The 22,462-nt window shown below is 37.5% G+C and overlaps 1 protein-coding gene across 1 annotated transcript in view; it reads left to right on the top strand.

Moving 5' to 3' along the window:
* The window catches only part of LOC137957139 (ATP-dependent DNA helicase 2 subunit KU70), a 46,396-nt gene extending 25,178 nt beyond the window's left edge, over nucleotides 1-21,218 (top strand). The window contains exons 15-19 of the mRNA XM_068804872.1: nucleotides 8,292-8,384; nucleotides 8,462-8,585; nucleotides 9,148-9,250; nucleotides 20,590-20,776; nucleotides 20,872-21,218. Coding sequence (XP_068660973.1) covers nucleotides 8,292-8,384; nucleotides 8,462-8,585; nucleotides 9,148-9,250; nucleotides 20,590-20,776; nucleotides 20,872-20,985 — 621 coding nt within the window. The 3' untranslated portion in view covers nucleotides 20,986-21,218. The remainder of the gene's footprint in view (nucleotides 1-8,291; nucleotides 8,385-8,461; nucleotides 8,586-9,147; nucleotides 9,251-20,589; nucleotides 20,777-20,871) is intronic.
* Nucleotides 21,219-22,462: the final 1,244 nt, after the last annotated feature.

Below are 22,462 nucleotides of genomic sequence, written 5' to 3'. Positions count from 1 at the left end.
TTGCTGGCAATAAAAATAGTTGCCTAGTTATCACAATTTATAACCATAGGGTCAGGTAATGTAAAACCAAACTCAAGAAGCGCAAACTTAATCCATATAAGCTCACTAACTATATGAGTCATTGCTCGATACTCGGCCTCTACACTGGACCTGGTCACAACTGTCTGTTTCTTACTTTTCCAGCTTACCAAGTTGTCTCAACAAAACAACAATAGCCTAACGTAGAACGTCTATCCATCTTACACCCATCACAATCGGCATCAAAATACCTAAGTACATCAACTTTCCCATTCTGAGTATACTTTTCCAAGTGCACCCTTCAAGTACTTCAAAATCCTCTGAATAACTTCTAAATGGATTTTCCGAGAATTTTCTGAGGATTTTCCATGAACAAGCTCACAATTCCCACAACAAATGAGATATCTGGCTTGGTAACTGTAGCAAAGATCAGTTTACCTACTAACCGTTGGTATTGAGTTTTATCCTTGAGTGTAGGACCCTGGGTGTCATGTAGATAATGATTAACTTCCATGGGGGTGTCTATGGGTTTAGTACCTAATAAACCATACTCTTGTAACATATCCAATATATATTTTCTCTAAGATAGAACAATGCATCACTTGCTATGAGCGACTTCAATGCCAAAGAAGTACTTGAGAGTAGGGGTGGCATCGAACCGAGCCAGTTCGCGAGTGGCTCGAGCTCGACTCGGTTCGATGACATTTATCTGGATCTCGAATCGAGTTCGAGATCTGGATAAGGCTCATTTAAGTTAACGAGCCGAGCTTGATCGAATCATAATTCGGTTCAAAAACTTGCGAGCCGACTCGTTAACTTAACGAGCGGCCGGGGATTCGGGGAGTCGGGAGGTGGGAGCTCTGAGCAGGAGCGACTAGCGAGCGGGAGGTCAATTGATTTTGACTTCGTTTCTTCCGCTTTCGTTCTCTCGGCTGGAATCAGGGAACAAAGGTCGGTGTTCGTCACTCGTCAGGCGGCGATTCAGCGAAAATGGGGGGATTTCTTCTTCTTATTCCTCTTGCAGATTATATATTCTCTTGTCTTGGAGCTTCTTCCCATCGTCTGATTGGAGGTCTTGGATAGGATAGTTGCTGGATTCTCATCCCATTCTGGGGTTTCTGGTTTTGAGTATTGGATATTGGAGAAACTTGAACTTTTTTATTGGAGAAATTTTTTGAAGTTCTGGAATAAATTTTTTTGCTTCTTCTAAGATTTGCGTTTTGTTGGAGAAACTTGAGTTTTTTTATTAATCTGTTAGGATCGATGGCACTAGGAGTGATTTTCGTGTACTGAGTATGGTGTAGGATATTAGGTTTCTTGGGAATATAAGGTCAAGAGTGGTTCTTTATCTCTGTCTACTTACTAATCCACGTTTATCTGTCTATCGTCTTCTTCTTTTCTGATTCATTATTGAGCATTGAGAGTGAACTTTCGATATATCTTCACCTTCTTTTGGATAAAAAAATGAGATCTTTATGGATTTGCAGGACTTGGACAGTTGTATTTCGTTTTCTGGATTATGTTGGACACTAGGGGGCTCTTGAAGCTAATGATTTCTTCCCTACTTATTGATGCTGGCTTGTTTGTGTGTTATTACGTCGAAATTGTAGTTGCCATTAATTTTTTTCAGTTTTTTTGCGGCAGCTTTTATATCCTCTTGTTCATTTATTTCTCCTGGAAGTATTTGTTTTTATGATCTCATTCATCCCTCTCTTTATAATAATGTTCTCATCCAGCCTTGTAACTGGTTTCTGATTTTCCTGAACAGAAACTTCTTGCAAATAATTGCAATTATGTTGTTAAAAAATTGAGTGTTTTGTGTTCACTCACATAATCTCCTCTTGAACTCTTTAGGACATAAGGCCATTGCCTTCTCGTTTGGAATTTTTATCATTCGATAAGCTGTGTTGGGTGTTGTAACAAGTGCCATCTTTCTTCATGGGAGAATTTGCCTCAGAGCTTCTCTTTTCTTTCTTTTGTGATTCTTTCAATGCATTTAGCCCTCTCTTAAAGCTGATGCTTTATCTTCTTCTCTACTCTTATAGTGGTGGAAGGAGTTTTCTGGTTCCAACAGTTTTGCATCATGCATAATAGATCTCTTGAGATGGCAATATAGTTTATTCTGTGCCTAAGGATTGGTATCTTGGTTTTGCATTTTTTTGCTTTGATTGTTTGAGTTTATCATTTTTGGAGGGGCAATGGGTAGAGGTTAAGGAAAAGGCAAGAAATTGACTGTTGTTGCGAGTCATGCCTATAAGAGAAGAGAGCGGCCACAAAAACCTTTGAAGAATGAGGTCATGCCCAATTTTAAGTAGAGGTCATGCTCAATTTTATGTAGAGGTCATGTCCAATTTTATGTAAAATGTATGCATAATTTTATATACAATTTATTTGACATATATTTTTTGAAAAGTTTTAAATGTATGTTGGAGCTCGAACTCAGCTTGAGCTCGAGCTTGAACTTGGTTAAAATTATTTGGCTCGAGCTCGATAACAATTTTAGGCTCAAGGTTGGGCTTGGCTCGAACATAGGCAGGTTCGGGTTCGGCTTGATGCCACCCCTACTTGAGAGAGCCCAAATCCTTTGTCTGAAAATGTGTGGCCAAATATTGTTTAACTTTTGTAATACCATCAAGATCATCACCAGATAACACAATGCCATCTACATAGACAACCAAAACCACCATACCAGTCTTCCTTTTAAGTAGGAACATAGAATGATCACAATGGCTCCTATAGAACCCAAATTGTACTACCACATCACTAAACTTTTCAAACCAGGCCCGTGGACTCTGTTTAAGTCCATAAATATCCATTTGCAACTTGCACACCTTTATTGTCTCCCCTGGGCAACATAACCTAGAGGTTGCTCCATACATACTTCCTCATGTAGATCACCATATAGAAAGACATTCTTCACATTGAGCTAAAAGAGAGGCCAACCCTTATTAATAGCCACATATATTAAGATACGTATTGAAGTAAGTTGGGCCACAGGGGAAAATGTCTCAAAGACATCAACTCCAAAAGTCTGTGTATACCCCTTCACTATCAGTCGAACTTTGTACTGTTCAATAGATCCATCAACATTATATTTGATAGTATAAACCCAATGACTCCCCACAAATAGCTGCTCCTGCAGGTTGATCACATAGATGGTATGTTCCTTGAGACACCAAACCACTCATCTCATCATCCATAGCTTATTTCCATTCTAGAGAGCACAAGGCTTCCTACACTGAACAAGGTATATGAGAAGTAGACAATGACATAGCAAATGACTTGAATGAAGGGGACAAAAAATCAAGAGACGCATATTTGGATATCAGATGAGAAGTACAAGATCGTTTACCTTTTTGTAGACTACTATGCAGGTCATAATCAGAGACAGTAGGATCTGCAGGTAATGAGGAAGTTGGTGGATCATGAGAAGAGAGGTCTATAGAGATAACTACAGGAGGATGAGATCGATGGCTGTAAATGCGAAGAGGCAATTAAGAACTCGATGAAGGTGGTACATCCAAAACTCCAACTGGAACATGATTGTTTGAAGGAGATTCGGGTGATACAGGATGCTCAGTATATGATGAAAAATATGAAGTTTGTTCAAAGAAGGTCACATCGGCTGACAAGTCTTCCGTCGAATAGGATTGTACCCTTTTTGTCGACAAGAATATCCTAAAAAAACACGTTTGACAGATCAAGATGACAACTTATCAATTGCAGTTCGAAACATATGAACAAAACAAGTACATCTAAAAATACGAGGAGCCACATAAAAAAATTTACAATTGGGCTTTAAAGCCTGAAGATGAACTTGACCACTCAAAACAGATGAGGGCATACAATTAACCAAGTCGCACGAAGCTAAAACTGTATCTCCCCAAAAAGATTTAGGAACATTCATATGCAATAATAGTGTCCTTGTAACCTCAAAGAGATGCTATTTTTACGTTCAACCATCCCATTTTGTTATGGTATATAAGGGCAAGACGTTTGATGGTTAATACCATGAGAAGTACAAAATACTAAAAATTTATAGTTAAGATATTCTAAACCATTGTCAGTACGAAGCACATGAACACAAACACCAAATTGATTTTTTATTTCATTGAAAAAATTGAGGAATACATCAAATTCTTTGGACTTCTCCCGTAGGAGATACAACCAAGTGACTCTATTGAAATCATCTATGAACAACACAAAATGCTTAAAACCAAATGGGCTAGGAACCCAACATGGACCCCATACATCAAAGTGGACTAATTTAAACAACTTGGTGCTTTGACTAGAACTAACTAGGAAACTGGAGCGACGATGCTTTCCCAGCTGACAAGATTCACAATCAAATGAAATATTGGCTGGCAAAGAAGGAAAAGACTGACGCAACTTAGCTGGTGAGGGGTGTCCCAAGTGCAAATGCCTCAAGTAAGAAGAATCTGCAATAGTGAGAGCTACAACTCGAGAAACGGATACATCATCCAACATGTAGAGCCCTCCTTGCATCCTCTTCATCTACAAGTCCTAGAAAACACAACAAGTAGGATAAAAGGTTACTAAACAATTTAAGGATTTAGTTATATGACTCACAGACAAGAGAAAATTTGGTACAAATAAAATAGAATCTAAGGATATTTGTGGAGTAGTGTGAATTGTACCCTCCCCCTGAATGGGAGAGGTGAATCCATCAGCTAAAGTAACTCGACAATATGAATGAGATGGACTAATGGACTGAAATAAGGAGGGCATACCTGACATATGTGTAGAGGCTCCTGAATCAATGATCCGAAAGGAGGAATGTGACACATTCAATGCATTCATACTTGTACTAGCCATCATGGCACTCGGTAGGAAGGAGTCTCGGTAGTCTGAGAAGTAGTAGATGAAGTAGCCAGTTGACCTAGGCGCTATAATAACTGTTAAATTTCCTCATAGGATCTAGTGTGTGAGGAGGCGTCCTTATCTGTGACTATAGAGCTGGCCCAGGTAGGCTTGCCAAATTTTTTCCAGCATTTCTTAGATATGATTAGTCCTACCACAATGAACACATTTCTGATCCTCCTGATTATTTCAGCCATGGGTAGAGTAAGAGCGACCTCTACATCTATAATTACCACCATGAAATTGACCATTAGGCTTATTAGGAGAAGATTGAAGGTTAAGAGCAGTTGCTTCTAAGAGAGCTCCACCTGGCTCATTCTTATTTACAACTGCATCTTTAGCTTGAAGAACTAAAGGCTTGCTCAAGGGTGGTCACATCCTCATTGACCAATAGCTGAGCTATAATAGCATCATACTCAGGCCCCAAACCATCCAAAAACCGGGCTACTTGAATTTGATTTTCCTTTTTGTGAATGTCTTCAACATTCTTAGTACAAGGATGGAATGTACTAATCCCCTCATCTCTATGAAATAATTTGTCACTGATCTACTTCCAAGATTCATATTAAAGAACTTCACACATAATTCATAGATCCTTGACAAAATACTTTCTTGAGACAAAATGGAAGCCAAGGTAGTCCACATTGCCTTAACAGTATTGCAACTCAAAATCTGATCACTAAATCTAGAGTCCATAGTGTTGACCAACCAGGTTATTACTAAATTATCTTATGCTACCCAATCTTCAATAACAGGCACCGGGGGATCATCGGTTATTTATTTTGCCATTCTTCTGGCCCTCAAATACATCAAAACTGATATGGACCAGTTTACATAATTCGGTCCATTCAACCAGATCGTAGTTATCTGAATAGACAGAGAGAATTTTACATCTAAGCTCTCAGCAGTTCTCTGGACAGCAACTTGTGTGTTGGAATCAACCATTAAATATCGTCAAACACCATAATTCAATACACTAGAGCATCAATTAACCAAAGGGAAAACACTTTCCCCAAATTTCTATGCTTGTGCAGTCAAGTGGGCCCCACACCGAATTCAATTAGGGCAATTCAGCTTCACTTAGTTTCGAACCAATAGTGATCAATTTCAACAATTGAGACCATAAATCAATGAAAGAATAACCTAATTGCAACTAACCAGGATGATGCAGGCTATATGGACGATGATGCTAGCATTGGGTTGATGACGCAGGTAGATTTGAGAAATTTTCTCAAATTGGGATCATCAAACACTGTTAAATCCCAACAATCAATCAAATAGAAGCAGCAATCATTAGCCAATAGGCTAAGAATGGCAGAAAGAGGGAAAATTGGAATTTTTACCCTACTAATTTAGAAATCTAGGAAAAACTTTCAAGGAGATAACTGAAAATGGCAAGAAGATCAACAAAATCGAAAGAAACCTGCCCAAGACTTGCGTTACTGATGGGATACCATGAAAAAATTTTGAGTTGGGGAAAAAATAGAAGAGGAAAAAGAGTTTTGGACGAGGAGCAGCTTTGCTGCCTTGGAATCCAAGCCAAAAAGGCCCTTCCAGCTTTCTTATAATCAGGTTTTAAGTGAAAATTTACAAAAGGATAAAAATGCCCCTCAATATTCAAAATTTAATTTCCTAAAATACATGTCTAAATTGAAAGAAAATTTAATTAGAGATAAAATAAGATATTCTCTATCTAATAGCCATACTATAAGAGAAAATATGGAAAATGACCATAATACCCCTGGACTCATATTTTAACAAAAAGAAAGAGGGGATCGTGCTCAGCCCCAAGAGATTGCCAATTCAGTGCACTCTAGTTCTCTTATCTCTCTCTTCTCCTTTTCTCTCTTTTTTCTTCTCTTATTTTACACTTTTTTTCATGGTTTAGAGCAATAAGGTCCCGATTTACAGCTTGTCCAACATTCTCTCTTCTTTTTTTATGCCTGTACTCTCTAGAAAAGGGGATTTCGGGATTTGCTGCTGATTGGAAGTCAAGGTTCGATTTTTCTTGTTTATTTCTACACCATAACCCTTGGGGTTAATGACTTGTACTGCCAATTAAGGAGTCTCATGCTTAATTAGTGCCCAAGAGGGTTGTGCCACGAGTTTTTCCCAATTGAAGTGTGCGCAGGGTTCTAATCCTGTGTCTAGTGCCTACATTATCTACAGGAAGGCTGACATCAGCCTATGTTTTGGAGAATTTTCACTTCTTTAGGGTTAAAGTTGATCATATTCAAGGTGATTTTCAAAGTATCAATTTAAAATCCTAATTGTTGAAGTGAGGCATGCACTGCCTAGGCAGGCATGTTACTGTGTTTGTCATATATCTTGATTATGTTGATTATTTTTATCATCTATGGTTGATATAACAGTGTTAATATCAAGTGGGGGTATTTTAGTCATTTTATATTTTCTATATAAGTATGTATAGTGTCAGGAAAATTAGATTAGTATGAGAAGTCCATAATTTAGATTTCATGTTATTCGAATGTTAGTGAGTTATGGAGGTTCATGTTTCAAGACTAGTTATGTAATTAGAGTTCAAGTCACTTCGGTGAAATAAAAGAAACAGGAGGCCATGGTCAGCCCCAACAGAGTGCCATTCAACACACTCTGGTTCTCTTATCTCTCTCTTCCCATTTTTTCTCTTCTTTCTTCTCTTATTTTACACCTTTTTTCAGAAGTATTTGTGAGCGACCCCTGAGAAAATAACTTGATGAATATGCCACTTTCCAAAGAAGGGGAAAAACGAAAAGAGAAAAGACCGAAAACACATAATTAAAGCAGACACAGAAAGGAGTTACCCACAACTTAGGAACTTAGGTATTCTTGGGTGCCTCCATTTATTTTAGGGAGTTGATGTTTGTGAATGGTAGTAAGCCTGTTAAACGCTTAAGTGAAAAAATGGCAGAAAATGTTATTGAGAAGATAATTTGAGGTACTATAATTCACAGAAGAAGGAGAGCAAGCTGAGAATTCTATCTAATTAAAGTAAGAAACTGCAAAAAGAAAAGTAAACAATGTTGGGAAAGAGTGGCTGACAAATAGATGTTGTTTAGATGACTCCAATCGTGATTGAATTTTATCAAAGATTAAAAGTAAAAGAGAGCAGCTATGTGACCCACTCAAATGTTGTTTTTTTTTTTAAATGACCACTCAAATGTTGTTGGGCCACTTCTGGACTAATTTAACATTCTGGGCTCAAAATGATGGAGCAATGAAGCCCTTTCTGGTGGAGATTCTCCTCATGTTTGTCAGAGGCTCAGAGCTATGTTTGAGCATCCCAAACAAGTTAAAAGTAGAAGAATTGTATATTACTTTTGTATTGAACATAACACAGAATTATTCAATTTCCTGTTCATTTTTATCATCCTGGCTGTTGGTTTCTACAGGATGAGATAGCCACTCCAAGCGGACAAGTTGAGCCTCCTGGAATGCACATGATTTATCTTCCTTATTCTGATGATATTAGGCATGCTGAAGAGGCAAGACAGTTTGATCTTACCATGTTTTGATTGTACTGATGGTGAATAATTCATCAACAAAGCAAAATGTTAAACAGGTTCATACAACTGCTGATAATACACCATGTCCTCGGGCAACAGATGATCAAATTGAGAAAGCTGCTGCTTTGTTGAAGCGTGTGGATTTGAAAGATTTTTCTGTTAGTCAGTTTGCAAATCCTGGTAAGATATTTTCTCCTTGTACAGGATGATAAAATCACTTATGCCTCTGTTAAATTTCTTGAAGTATTGCTTGCCGAATTAGTCTTATCTTGAACAATAGTCAACCTTGGAGCATTGTGTATTTAGTGCGTGGGAGCTGAAGAGGAAAGCAGTTACTCCTTGCAAAACACTGCATAAACATGCTCATTATCTCAACAGAATGCTGCACAATTGTATACTCTGGTCCTCATCTTGTTGAGACAGAAAAAAAGCTCTATAAAACTGCCATTCAACAACTGTTTGTTGTGTCAGATGTGGTTAAACTTACTTGTTGTGGTCAACTGTGCATCTTAATGTTCACTGATGCTCATTTATAATGGAAAGCCTTACTAGATTCTTTTGCAATTCTATGAACCTGATTTACATTTTGAGATGGAAAGTACTAATTTTGATATGTTATTTCTATTTGATGCTTTTTTGCTATAAAGCTGGAGAAACGTCTCTTCTGGCTCCATTATGGATTTTTTCAGTTTTGTTGATTTTGTTGCTTCTGCTTGAAAACTTAGTTCATTGCTCCTTCCAGCATTACAGAGACACTATGCTGTTTTGGAGGCCTTCGCTCTTGGGGAAGATGAGATGCCACAGACCATTGATGAAACATTACCAGATGAAGAAGGCATGTCCAGGTAATCAATTTTATTATTTCTTTTGATAATGCCAGGTAATCGATTCATATTGCCCATGGTATTCGTTCTTTAAAAACATGTTAGTATCTGTGAGGTTCAGCCCTGTCATTGTTTGCGAAAGAAGAATTTTGGTGGTGGAAGAGGAGAAAATTAAGAGGAAGGGAGAGTAAGAGAGAAAGAAAAGAGAGAGAGAGGGAGAAGAGTCAGAGAAGGCTCGTTGGGGGTCGTCCTTTGCTCTCTTATATAATAGGTTTAGGATAAGAATTACAAAAATACCCCTATAAACTTTAAAAAGCTTATTCTCCTTATATCTCCCTAACTATTTATGCTATGTACATGAAAATTTAACCACTTACATAACTCAATACATAGAACAAGATTACATATAGTAAACCATGGAGCGTATATATCCAGGAGTCTCAGCTTGTTATAAAATGATAGAAACTCCAGCTTGCCAAAGGCCTTGGTGAAGACATCTCCCAACTGGAGATCACAACATCTCGAATAAAGTGGTAGTCCACTTCTCTATGTTTTGTCATCTCATGGAAAACTGGATTACTTGCAATGAAGATCGCGACCTAATTATCACAAAACATATTCATCAGTTCAACCTAGTTGAAACCCAATTTCTGTGAGACTAATATGACCCACATCAACTAGCTCACTGTATGAGCCATTGCCTTGTATTCAACTTTTGCGTTAGATTGGGCCACAATATTTTGCTTTTTACTTTTCTAACTGACCAAATTGCTTCCTAAAAAGACACAATACCTAGAGGTTGACTTCCTGTCCAGTTTGGACCCAGCATAATCTGCATCTGAGAAAGCCCCATCTTCATATGGTTATTGGGTATGAAGAAAAAACCTTTTCCTAATGCTCCTTTCAGTTATCTCAAAATTCTCCGTGCAGCTTCTAGGTGTATTTTGCGAGGATGTTCCATAAAATGGCTCACTACACTTACTACAAAAGAGATATTAGGTCTAGTAACTGTCGCATAAATTAACTTACCTACTAACCTCCAATACTGTGTTTTGTCATTTAATTTGACACTCTAATCATCGTGGAGATCATGTCCTATTTCCATTGGAGTATCAGTTGGTTTTGCTCCCAACAAACCATACTCTTGAAGCATATCAATTATATATTTGTGTTGTGTCATCACAATTCCTTTACTTTTCGCCACTTCAATGCCAATGACCTCAAGTTTTTGGTTTGAAAATGTACAAACAAACGAGACTTAGTATCCTTTATACTAGAAATAATGCTCCTAGATAAGATAATGTCATCTACGTAAACCACTAGCACTACAATTCCAGAGGAATTCTTCAGTACACATAAGGAGTGATCACAAGGACTCCTCGAGAATTCCATAAATATCACAACTTGGCTGAATTTTTCAAACCAAGCACGCAAACTCAACTTTAGCCCATAAAATCGCCTTCTTGAGTTTATAGACTTTATGTGTCTCCCCCTAAGCAATATACCTCGGAGGTTGTTCCATATACACATCTTCTTCTAGGTCACCATCAAAGAAGACATTATTTATGTCCAATTGATACAGGGACCACCCTTGATTGATTGCAACTGAGATCAAAATACAAACAAACGATAACCGAGCAAAAAGCGAAAAAATTTCGAACACATCAATGCCAAATGTTTGAGTATACCCTTTGGCAATCAACCTAGCTATATACTACTCAATAGATCCGTCTGCATTATATTTAATTGTATCAACCCATCTGCAGCCAATAACTTTTGCTCTTGATGGTAAATGACACAATTTCCAAGTGCACCGATCTATTGATGCCTCCATTTCAACATCCATAGTTTGCTTCCAGTGATGAGACAAAAGAGCTTCCTACACCAAAGAAGGAATAGTGCAAGTAGAGATGGACAAAGCAAACTTTTTATAGGTGTTAGATAAGGAATTAAAAGATACAAAGTGAGATAAAGGATACCACGTACCTTTCATGAGTGCAATAGGAAGGTGTAATCGCTACCTTCAAGATAGACGATTCAAAGTCATAGTCCGGTGTGAGAGATGAATCTTGAGTCTGAGATGAGACTTCTTTCCTACGTTTATATACCTGTAAAAGTTTCTCAACCGTGATAGCTTGTGAAAGTCCAATAGGTTCATCAACTGGTATAGGGATAATAGTGTATGACCAGGTGATATGATAAGAGTTGATGGTAACAATGCAGAGGAAAAGAACGACATATCCTTAAAGAAAGTAACATCTGTTGACACGAATGTTTTTTAGTGGATGAACAAAAATATTTGTACCCCTTCTATGTGCGAGAGGTCCCCAAAAATATATATTTAACTGTTCTAAGTGACAATTTATCCTTGGTAGGTCCCAACACATGTGCAAAACAGACACGACCAAACACTCAGGGAGAATGAGAAATAATGGTGCTGACGGTAAGAGGACCTGCATAGGAATTTTGCCTTTTAAGACAGAGGAAGGTATTCTATTAATCAAGAAACAAGTAGTAAGAAAAACATCACCCTAGTAGGACTTGGGTACATTCATATGTATCATCATGGTCCTAGCAACCTCCACTAAATAGCGATTCTTATATTCAACTATGCCATTTTGCTGAGGGGTAAAGATGCATGATGTTTGATGAATAATTCCTTGATTTTGACAAAAAACTGAAATTTATGACTCGTAAATTTGAGGTCATTGTCAATACGTAAAATATGAAGGGAGGCAAGAAACTGATTTTTTATTTCATTGAAGAAAAGTTTGAATACATCTCCGATTTTTCCTTAAGAAGGACAATGCAAGTACACCTAAAATCGTCAATAAAAGAAATAAGGTACCTATGACCAAACTAACTAGTCAGAAGACAAGGACCCTAGATGTCGGAGTATACAATCTCAAATAGATGTTTGTATTTGTGAGATGAAACTGGAAAAGAAATTTTGTGATGCTTGCCTAGTTGACACGACTCACACTGAAAAGAAAGACCCAAAGGAAACTCTGGAAAGACTTGAATCAATTTTGTTGTAGATGGATGACCTAGCTGCAAGTGCCTTTGCAGAGGGGAATTTGCAGTATGTAACACCTGGATATTATTTTGTTAGTGGCTCTCCAAATAGTATAATCTATCTTTCACGAGTAGAACAAATCGTCTTCCTCGTCGTGAGATCCTGAAAAATACAAAAAGTAGGATAAAATGTGAGAGAGCAATTCATAGACATGGCCAACTGACTAAAAAACAACAAATTTAAAGGATTGGCTGAGGAGACAAAAAAGAAGATGGAGTAACATTGCCTATTCCTTGAACAAGAGAGGTAGAGCCATCAGCAAGATTAACATGTTTTATATACAAAGGCTCCTTCAAATCGGAAAACAATAATGACATAAATGACATATTCCTGGCAGCTCTGGAGTCCAGAACCAAGATGGTGATGAGTGAACGTGATAAACTATCAAACTTGAGTCAACACTAGTAGAAATAGAAACATGGATAGAAGCATGAGCTACAGAAGTAGAGGGTGGGTAGCACAAATCTGAGCCATCCGTTAGGCAATCTGTTGCTACTATTATATCAACAGCTGCATCTCATCCGGAGCACCTGGTGTAACAAATATAGAGGAGTCTAAACTCCTACTTCCACTATCAGGAGTAGTTGAATTATCTCACATTGGTTTCCCAAATTTAACGTAGCACCTGTCAAAATAATGATTATTTCTTCCACAATGAATGCATTTCCTTTCTGACTTACCATCATCGCTGTCCTCTACCTTGACCTGAGCCCTCTCTACCTCTAGAGGAGTCTGTGGGGGTTGTAGTGTTCGAGGCATTAAGAACAATAACTTCCATTATCATACCTCCTTTACCTATTCTAGGTACAATAGTCATCTCAACTCTCAAAATATGATTAAAAGTGGTAGAGAGTAGGAATGTCATTTGAGGCTAAAACTCGGGCTTTAATAACATCAAATTCAACACCTAATCCATCAAGAAAATTTGCAACTAGCAACTGATTTTGTTGTTTTCTCAACTCATTTTCTTCCATAGTAAACAGGTGATATACATTAATCTCCTGCCATATTACCTAGGAATGCATTGTAGTACTTTGTAACTGTTCTATTTCTGTTTTTTAACCCAAAGAAATCGGTATACAACTCATAAACCCAAGAAAGATTACTCTCTTGAGCATATAAAGACTCTAGGGACAGCCACTTAACCTTTGTTGTCTCACAATTCACCACTTAATTTCATAATGTTGAGTCGATACTATTGACAATCCAGGTCATAACCTAGCTGTCCTTTGCCTCCCAATAATCATCTGTAGGAACCGGAGGATCATCTCTAATGAACTTCAACTTCTTTCTGCCCTTCAAATACATTTTGACAAACTTAGCCCAACTAATATAATTAGGCCCTGTTATTTCTCAGACGTTATCATAATTATATCTTTTCCATCAAATCCAGAATTCTCTCTAGACGGAGTGTAAACTTCTCCTGTTTCAGCCATATTAGTGATATAGAAGCATGAAATGACCAATTAATCCTTCCTGACAATTTCCAAAGTTATCACCAAAGTGGGCCCCACTTGCAGAATTAGGGTTTGAGCAAAACTCCGGCTGTACACACTTCAACATATCAAAATCCAGTAAAATGGTTCAAATTCAACAAGAATCATGCAAAATACTTCTCAATTAGGGCTGAAATCAGCAATTCTATGATGATGTAGGCACAATAAAAGGGATGGGTGATGCACATCCCAAGAAATTCCAATGGAAACCCAATTAGGGCTATCAAATCATTGAGAATCCCTCAATGATCAATTGAAACCAGTAACCTTAAGGTTATGGCAGAGAAAAAGAGGAAAATGGAAAAACTTGTAGAACTCTAGGAAATCTCCACCTTCAAAATTGATGAAAATCTGCAGTAGTGATCAACTACTCTGATACCATGAAAGAAGTAAGAATTTTGGCGGTGGAAGAGGAGAAAATTAAGAGGAAGAGAGAAAGAAAAGAGAGAAAAGGAGAAGAGCCAGAGAAGGCTCATTGGGGGTTGTGCATGACCCCCAACTCTCTTAAATAATATAGGATAAGAATTATAAAAATGCCCCTATACATTTAATAAAGCTTATTCTCCTTATATCTCTCTTACTATGTATCCTATGTTTATGTAAATTTGACCACTGATATAACTAAACACATAGAACAAGATTACATATAGTAATCTCTTGTTGTTAGGGGAAGTCTCCCTTGATGTATTCTTGTGCTTTCCTTCATAATAAAATCATCACCGTTTAAAAAAAAAAAAAGATTACATATAGTAATTAAACCATGGAGGCGGTGAAATGACCAAAATACTCCTGGATATATTTTCTAACAGTTTGCTTGGTGCAGAACTGTATAAAGGATTTTGATCTAATATGTGCTTGGTGAACTTCACACTTTATTCTGTTTTAAATTTTTCCATAGACTTCTGTCTGCAAGTGTCATTTTCCCAATGATCTGCTTGGAAGGATCACAGTATCTAGTTCATCTATTTGCTTTTGTGGGTGTCAAGAAAATTAATAATCGGCTAAGGACAATACATGCAGCATGTGGAATGTATTAGAAACTTTTGAAACTGTGTGAGATGGCTTCTTTCTTGTGAAAAATGGATCTGATTAGCACACTTTATATCATTGATGTCTACAAACCTTTTTGTGATTGCAGAGGTCAACTTGTTTGTATTTGTAAAAATCCAGATTTGGGTGAAGGAAGAGGATAAAATTGACGAATAAATTTCTGAAGAATTGGAAAGGCTTCGTTGGGAACTGTGCACGAATTCCTAGACTTCTTAAATAGGTGTTTTGAGTAACAAATTACAAAAATGCTCCCATACACTTAATAAACCTTAATCTCCTTGTATCTCCCTAACTTCATATCCTATGTACATGAAAATTTAACCACTGATATAATTTAACATGCAGAACAAGATTACTAACCACCGAAGTGGTAAAATAACCAAAATACCCTTGGATGTATTTTCTAAGACTCACCCTAAAGCTAGAGTGAATATAAATTTTCACTTGCCAAGGGCCTTGGTGAAGACCTCTCCCAATTGATCTCCAGACCGGACAAACGGAGTCTCTACCTTCTTTTTCATCACAACATCTCGAATAAAGTGGCAATCCACTTCTATATGTCTAGTCCTCTCATGGAAAATTGGGTTAATTGCAATAAAGATCACAACTTGATTATCGCAAAATATGCTCACTGGCTCATCTTGGTTAAAATCCAACTCTCGTAAGACTAACCTAACCTACATCAACTCGCTCAATGTGTGAGCTATCGCCCTGTATTCAGCTTCTGCACTAGACTGGGCTACAACATTCTACTTTTTACTTCACCAACAAACTAAATTTCCTTCTAGAAAGACACAATATTTTTATCCAATTTGGATTGCATAGTCTGCATCAGAGAAAACTTCTATCTTCATATGATTGTTAGGTCTAAAGAAAAGACCTTTTCCTAGTGCTCCTTTCAAATACCTCAAAATTCTTTGTGCAACTTCTAAATGTACTTTCTAAGGATTTCCATAAATTGACTCATTACACTAACTGCAAAAGAAATGTTCAGTCTAGTAACTGTTGCATAAATTAACTTTCTCACTAACCTTCAATACTGTGTTTTGTCATTTAATTCATCACTCTGCTCATCATGGAGATCATGTCCCACTTCCATTGGGATATTAGCTGGCTTGGCTCTCAACAAACCATACTCTTGAAGAATATTTGTGACATACTTATGTTGTGTCATCACACCGCCTTCTTTACTTTTCACCACTTCGATGCCCAGAAAATATTTCAACAGTCCCAAGTCTTTAGTTTGAAAATGTGCAGACAAATGAGACTTGGTATCCTCTATACCAGAAATATCAATCCCAGATGATATAATGTCATCTACATAAACCAAAAGCACCACAATTCCAGAGGACCTCTTCATCACAAACGAGTGATCACAATGACTCCTCGAGAACTCCATAGATACCACAACTTGGCTGAATTTTTCAAACTAAACACGTGGACTCTGCTTCAGCCTATAAATCGCCTTCTTAAGTATGCATACTTTATGTGTCTCCTCCTGAACAACATATCCTGGAGGTTGATCCATATATACCTCTTATTCCAGAACACCATATGAGAAGGCATTTTTAATGTCCAGTTGACATAGGGATCACCTTTGATTCACTACAACGGACAAAATACGGACAAACGACAAATGAGCAACAAACGAAAAGGTTTCAAACACATCAATACCAAAGGTTTGAGTATACCCCTTCGCAACCAACCAAGCTTTATACCATTCAATAGAACTATTTGCATTATATTTGATAGTATAAACCCAACGACGGCCAACAACTTTGGCCCCAAATTGTACATCACACATTTGTCAAGTGTCCTCATCTATCAAAGCATCCATTTTAACATCCACAACTTGCTTCCAATGAGGAGACGAGAAGGCCTCCTGTACTGAAGAAGGGATAGTGCAGGTAGAAATGAACAAAGCAAAATTTTTATTGGAGTTAATAAGGAATAAAAAGACACATACTGAGATAACGGATATCACGTACCTTTACCTTTCCTAACACCCTTCTTAAGTACAATAGGAAGATGTATATCATTACGTCCAGGATCTTGAGACGAAGTAGAGTCATGGTCCGGTGAGAGAGTCGGTGGTAATACTTCTTTTCGGCGTTAATAGTTTCTTGACAGTGATAGTTTGTGACAGTCCAACGGGCTCATCAACTGGTACATGGATAACTGGTGCCGGTTCAGGTGAGACAACAAGATCAAAAGGTAAAGACCGATACATCCTCAAAGAAAGTAACATCAGCAGATGCAAATGTTTTTTAGTGGACTGACAAAAACATTTCCTTTTGTACGCGAGATTACCCAAAAAATACACACTTAAATGCTTGGGAAGACAATTTATCCTTGGAAAACCCAAATACTTGAGCAAAACAGACACATCCAAACACGCGGGAGAAATAGCAAATAATGGCACGAACGACAAAAGAACCTACATAGGAATTTTTTCTTCTAACACAAACGAAGACATTCTATTAACCAAGAAATAGTTGTAAGAACAACATCACCCCAATAATGTTTGGGCACATGCATATGTATCATCATTGTCCTAGCTATTCCAGTTAATGGCGATTTTTACATTCAGCTACGCCATTTCGCTAAGAGGTAAAGACACAATGTCTGATAAATAATTCCATATTCCCTATTCTTGACAAAAGACATGGAATTTATGACTCATGAACTCGAGGCCATTATAAGTATACAAGATATGAAATGAAGTAGCAAACTGATTTTTTATTTCATTGAAGAAAAGTTTGAATACATCAAAAGCCTCAGATTTTTCCATAAGAAGGTAAATTCAAGTACACCTACTAAAATCATCGATAAAAGAAATAAAATACTTATGACCAAACTGACTAGTCATATGACAAGGACCCTAGATGTCTGAGTGTATAATCTCAAATAGATGGCTGGTTTTATGAGACGAGACTAGAAACAAACTTTTGTGATGCTTGCCCAGTTGACATGACTCGCACTGGAAAGAAGAACTAGACGGAAAGTCTGAAAATACTTGAGTTAGTTTTGCTGCAGACGGATGACCTAGCTGCAAGTGCCACTGTAGAGGAGAATTTGCGGTATGTAACGCCTAAATACTATTTTGTTGATGGTTCTCCAGGTAGTATAGCCCATCTCTCTCACGAGTAGAACCAATCGTCTTCCTCGTCGCAACGTCCTAAAAAACACAATGACTAGGATAAAATGTGAGGGAATAACTCATCGACTTGGCTAGTTGACTAACCGACAACAAATTTAGAGGAAACATGGGAACAAAAAGCGTTGACTAGGGAGACAAAAAGCAAATAGGAGTAACTTTGCCTGCTCTTTGAATAGGAGAGGTGGAACCATCTGCAAAATTAACATGTTTGACACATAGAGACTTTAAAATCGGAAAACAATGACAACATACCTAATATATGTCTGGAGGCTCTTGAGTCAAGAACCCAAGATGGTGACGAGTAAACATGATAAGTTGTCATACCTGAGTCAACACTGGTAGAACTAGGAACTGGGATGGAAGCATGTGTTACAAATGGTGAGGTCGAAGCAATAGAGTTCTGGGCCATGCACTGAGCAATCTGTTGTTGTTACTGTATCAATTGCTACATCTCATCTAAAGCATCCGGTGTAACCGACATAGAATAATCTAAAATCCCACTTCCACTATCAGGAGTTGTAGAGTTAGATCATGCGGGCTTCCCAAACTTAATCCAACATCTATTAGAATAATGATTATTTTTGCCACAATGAATACACTTCCTTTTTTACTTACCATCACCACATCCTCTACCTCTACCTGAACCCTCTCTACTCTTATGATCCTGGGGTTAAGTACTTGGCTTTCCGTTACCTATCAGGCCGGTCTTTTGGATAGTATTGGCTAGGTGCTTAACATTTGGTATCAGAGTAGGCACCACGTTGCGGGTTCGAATACCGAAGGGGGGCGACCTAGAGGCCAGATTAAAATTACTGGTAGACCCAAAAAGTGGGTCAGGCCAGTGTCGCTAGAGTGGGCTGTCAAGGATGTCGGCTCATAACGGGGGGAGTATTGTTATGATTCTGGGGTTAAGTACTTGGCTTTCCACTACCTATCAGGCCGGTCTTTTGGGTAGTATTGGCTAAGTGCTTAACATCTACCTTTGCCTCTACCTCTAGAGGAATCTGTAGGGATTAATGTAGTGTTGGAAGCATTAAGAGCAGTGACTTCCATTATCTTACTTCTATTACCCGTTCCAAGTACAATAGTCTTTTCGGCCCTTATAATCCAATTAAAAGTGGTAGAGAAAGTAGGGATTTCATTTGAAGCTAACACCTAGCTTTAATAACATCAAATTCAACCCATATGCCAAAGAATGTACTATAATATTTTGTAACAGTTCGATTTCCTCTTTTCAACCCAAAAAAATCTGTACACAGCTCATACACTCGAGAGAGATTACTCTCGTATGCATATAAAGATTCTAGAGATACCCACATAGCCTTTGTTGTCTCACAGTTCATCACCTGATTTCTAAGAGTTGAATAAATACTATTGATAATCCAGGTCATAACCTGATTGTCCTTTGCCTCTCAATCATCATTTGGAGGTACTAGAGGATCATCACAGATAAACTTCAACTTCTTTCTACCCTTAAGATACATTTTGACAGACTTAGCCCAATTAAGATTATTAGGCCCTGTCAATTTTTCCGTAGTAATCATGATGGTATCCTTTCCATCAAACCTAGAGTTTACTCTAGCTAGGGTATAAACTTCTCTTGTCTCAGCCATAATACTGATATTTGATCACAAAATATCCAATTTAAACTTATAGACAATTTCCAGACAATCACCAAGGTGGGCCCCACTCACAAAATTAGGGTTAGGGCACTAAAACAAGATATGCGCTCTTCAACTATCTAATAACCCGCAATTCACAACTATTTTAACCAATATCATACAAAAGTGGTAGCAATTAGGGTTGATATCATCAATTGGGTGATGACACATGCATCTAACTTTCGGTTGGGGTGACGCAGATCTCAAAAAAACCCAATTAGGCCAATCAAAGTGTAGAGAATCCTCCAATGATTCATAAAGACGAGTAACCTTAAGGTTATGGCAGAGAAAAGAAAAAAAAAACTTAACTTTGATGAACCAACATCAAAACCCTGTAGTTTTTCTCCTTCCAACAGGTCGTCCTCTTAAAAAGATGCAAGAATCTACAGTAGAATGCTCTCAACAACGATCTTCTGCTCTGATACCATGAATAATCCAAATTTGGGTGAAAGATAAAGAGAAAATTGAGAGAAAAAGGAGAAAGGAGAAGGAGAAATTTTTGAAGAACCTGAAAGGCTTCGTTAGGAACTGTGCTTGAATTCCCAAACTTCTTAAATAGGTGTTTGGAGTCACAAACTACAAAAAATGCCCCTATACACTTAATAAAGCTTAATCTTCTTATACCTCCCTAATTACACATCCTATGTACATGAAAATTTAACCATTGATATAATTTAACATGCAAAACAAGATTACTAACCACTAAAGTGGTAAAATGACCAAAATACCCCGGTTGGTAAAATGACTAAAGTACCCCTGGATGTGTTTTCTAACACTATTAGAAACCAATACACAGGCATTCTTTTTGCCTTTTTTTTCTCAGTCTATGATTACATAAGAGTTGGCATGATCTTGAAATCTAACCAGGTTTTACTCTGAATGATAACCAAGAGAGATCTACTGAATGAATGTGTCAGGCCTGGAATTGTGAAAGTTGTTGAAGAATTCAAGACTGCTGTTTATGGAGAAAACCATGACCAAGAGGAAGCTGAGAAATCAAAATCTTCAGGTAGTGATGCTTCTAAAAAGCGAAAAGCTGTTGCTGAACAGGCTGCCAAGGAATGTACAAATTACAACTGGGATGAACTTGCTGACAGTGGAAAGGTCAAATATATTTACTGGCAAACTGATTCAAATTCCGTGTTAGATACAGACTTTATACTCAAAGTTTGATACCTGTTTAAATTGTAATTTTGCAGCTGAAGGACTTAACAGTAGTAGAACTAAAATACTACCTGACAGCACACAATCTTCCCGTTGCTGGCAAGAAAGAGGCATTAATCAGCAGGATCTTGACCAACTTGGGCAAGTAATTTGGGTCTCAAAATGTTGCTGTATAGCCTCTGCTTCTTCACTAGTATGTTTAAATGTGTGTGTTTTTGTTTTTTGTGGTGCCAAACTTAGGACAATGTTCCTTGTGGTTTCTAAGCCAAAACTATTATTTTGGATGAATTTGTCTTGTGGTTTCTGAACCAAAACTTGAGATATCCCTCCGGGTATTCCTTACTAATGGAACTGTATCTCCCTCTGTCTGCACTGATAAAAACCATTTCTCTTTGCGGCGGCTATTGGTTTGTTTTTTCCCCCCGCCCGCACTACTATGTTGTATCCGCTCCCTTCCTGTCGAATTGGGTGGATTTCTTTCCTACGCATATGGTGGTTCAAGTAAGCTTTTTTTACACGTATATTAATCAATTTTAATAGGCCAATTAAATTTAATATTAGATAATTGCTAAAATTTGGATTTATTAGCATAGGCTGCTTAGAAAAATTTCTTCTTGAGACATCTGAAAATTCATTTCAAGGTTTGCCAATGTGATACTTGAGGACAATGCATGAATTGATTGACTACACTCATGATAAAGGAAATGTCTGGTCGTGTCACCGTGAGGTAGATTAATTTTCCAACCAACCACTGAAATTTTTTCATTTCTACCTTACTAGTACCTTCCTCAGCATGTGATTTACATTTGGATCCATGGAAAAATCAAAAGGTTTACATATAAGCATACTAGTTTGGTTTAACAAATCAAACACATATCACATAGATAAACCAATACCATGCCCAGATTGTAACACTTCATTGCCAAGGAAGTATTTCAACAACCCTAAATCTTTCTTTTTCAAATACTTCACCTAGTCCCTCATTTGTCTTTGAAATTTCAATTTTATCACTACCAATTAGTATAATGTCATCCACATAAACAATTATAAGAACCACACCATGAATAGTACGTTTGACAAACACAGTGATTAACTACATTAAACTGTTCAAATCATGCTTGTGGAGATTACTTTAAGACATAAATAGCTTTCTGAAACTCACAAACTACCTCCCTTTCAACCACAAAACCAGATGTTTATAACATATAAACTTCCCATAAAGGTCCCCGTTAAGAAAGCATGTTTGACATCCATCCAATGAAGTTCCCAGTTAAAATTGGCAGCAATAGAAATTAGAACATGTATGGAATTAAATTTAGCAACTGTAGAGAATGTCTAATCATAATCAATGTTTCACGATAGAGGAAAATCTTTGGTTACTAATTTGGCTTTAAGGCGACTATCTACATTACATTTCACAGTAAATACCTATTTACAACCAATAGGTTTCTTTCCATGAGGTAGTGAAGCCAAGTCCCAAGTGTGATTCTCAAAAAAACTTCGGCCAACGAGATTTTCAGCTAGGCTGAAACAAAGAGAGTGTTGTCACCTTGATCACACACACTAAGAAGGGTAGAGAAAACCTTATCTTTCCAAGGAAGATGCAATGTCCAGTCATTGCATTTC

The sequence above is a fragment of the Aristolochia californica genome, unplaced genomic scaffold, assembly GCF_029961685.1.
Source record: "Aristolochia californica isolate CCGP_79_NKW_82.1479 unplaced genomic scaffold, dmAriCali1.0.hap1 SCAF_1, whole genome shotgun sequence".
NCBI lineage: Eukaryota > Viridiplantae > Streptophyta > Magnoliopsida > Piperales > Aristolochiaceae > Aristolochia > Aristolochia californica.
This window is presented reverse-complemented; position numbering and strand designations above follow the sequence as displayed.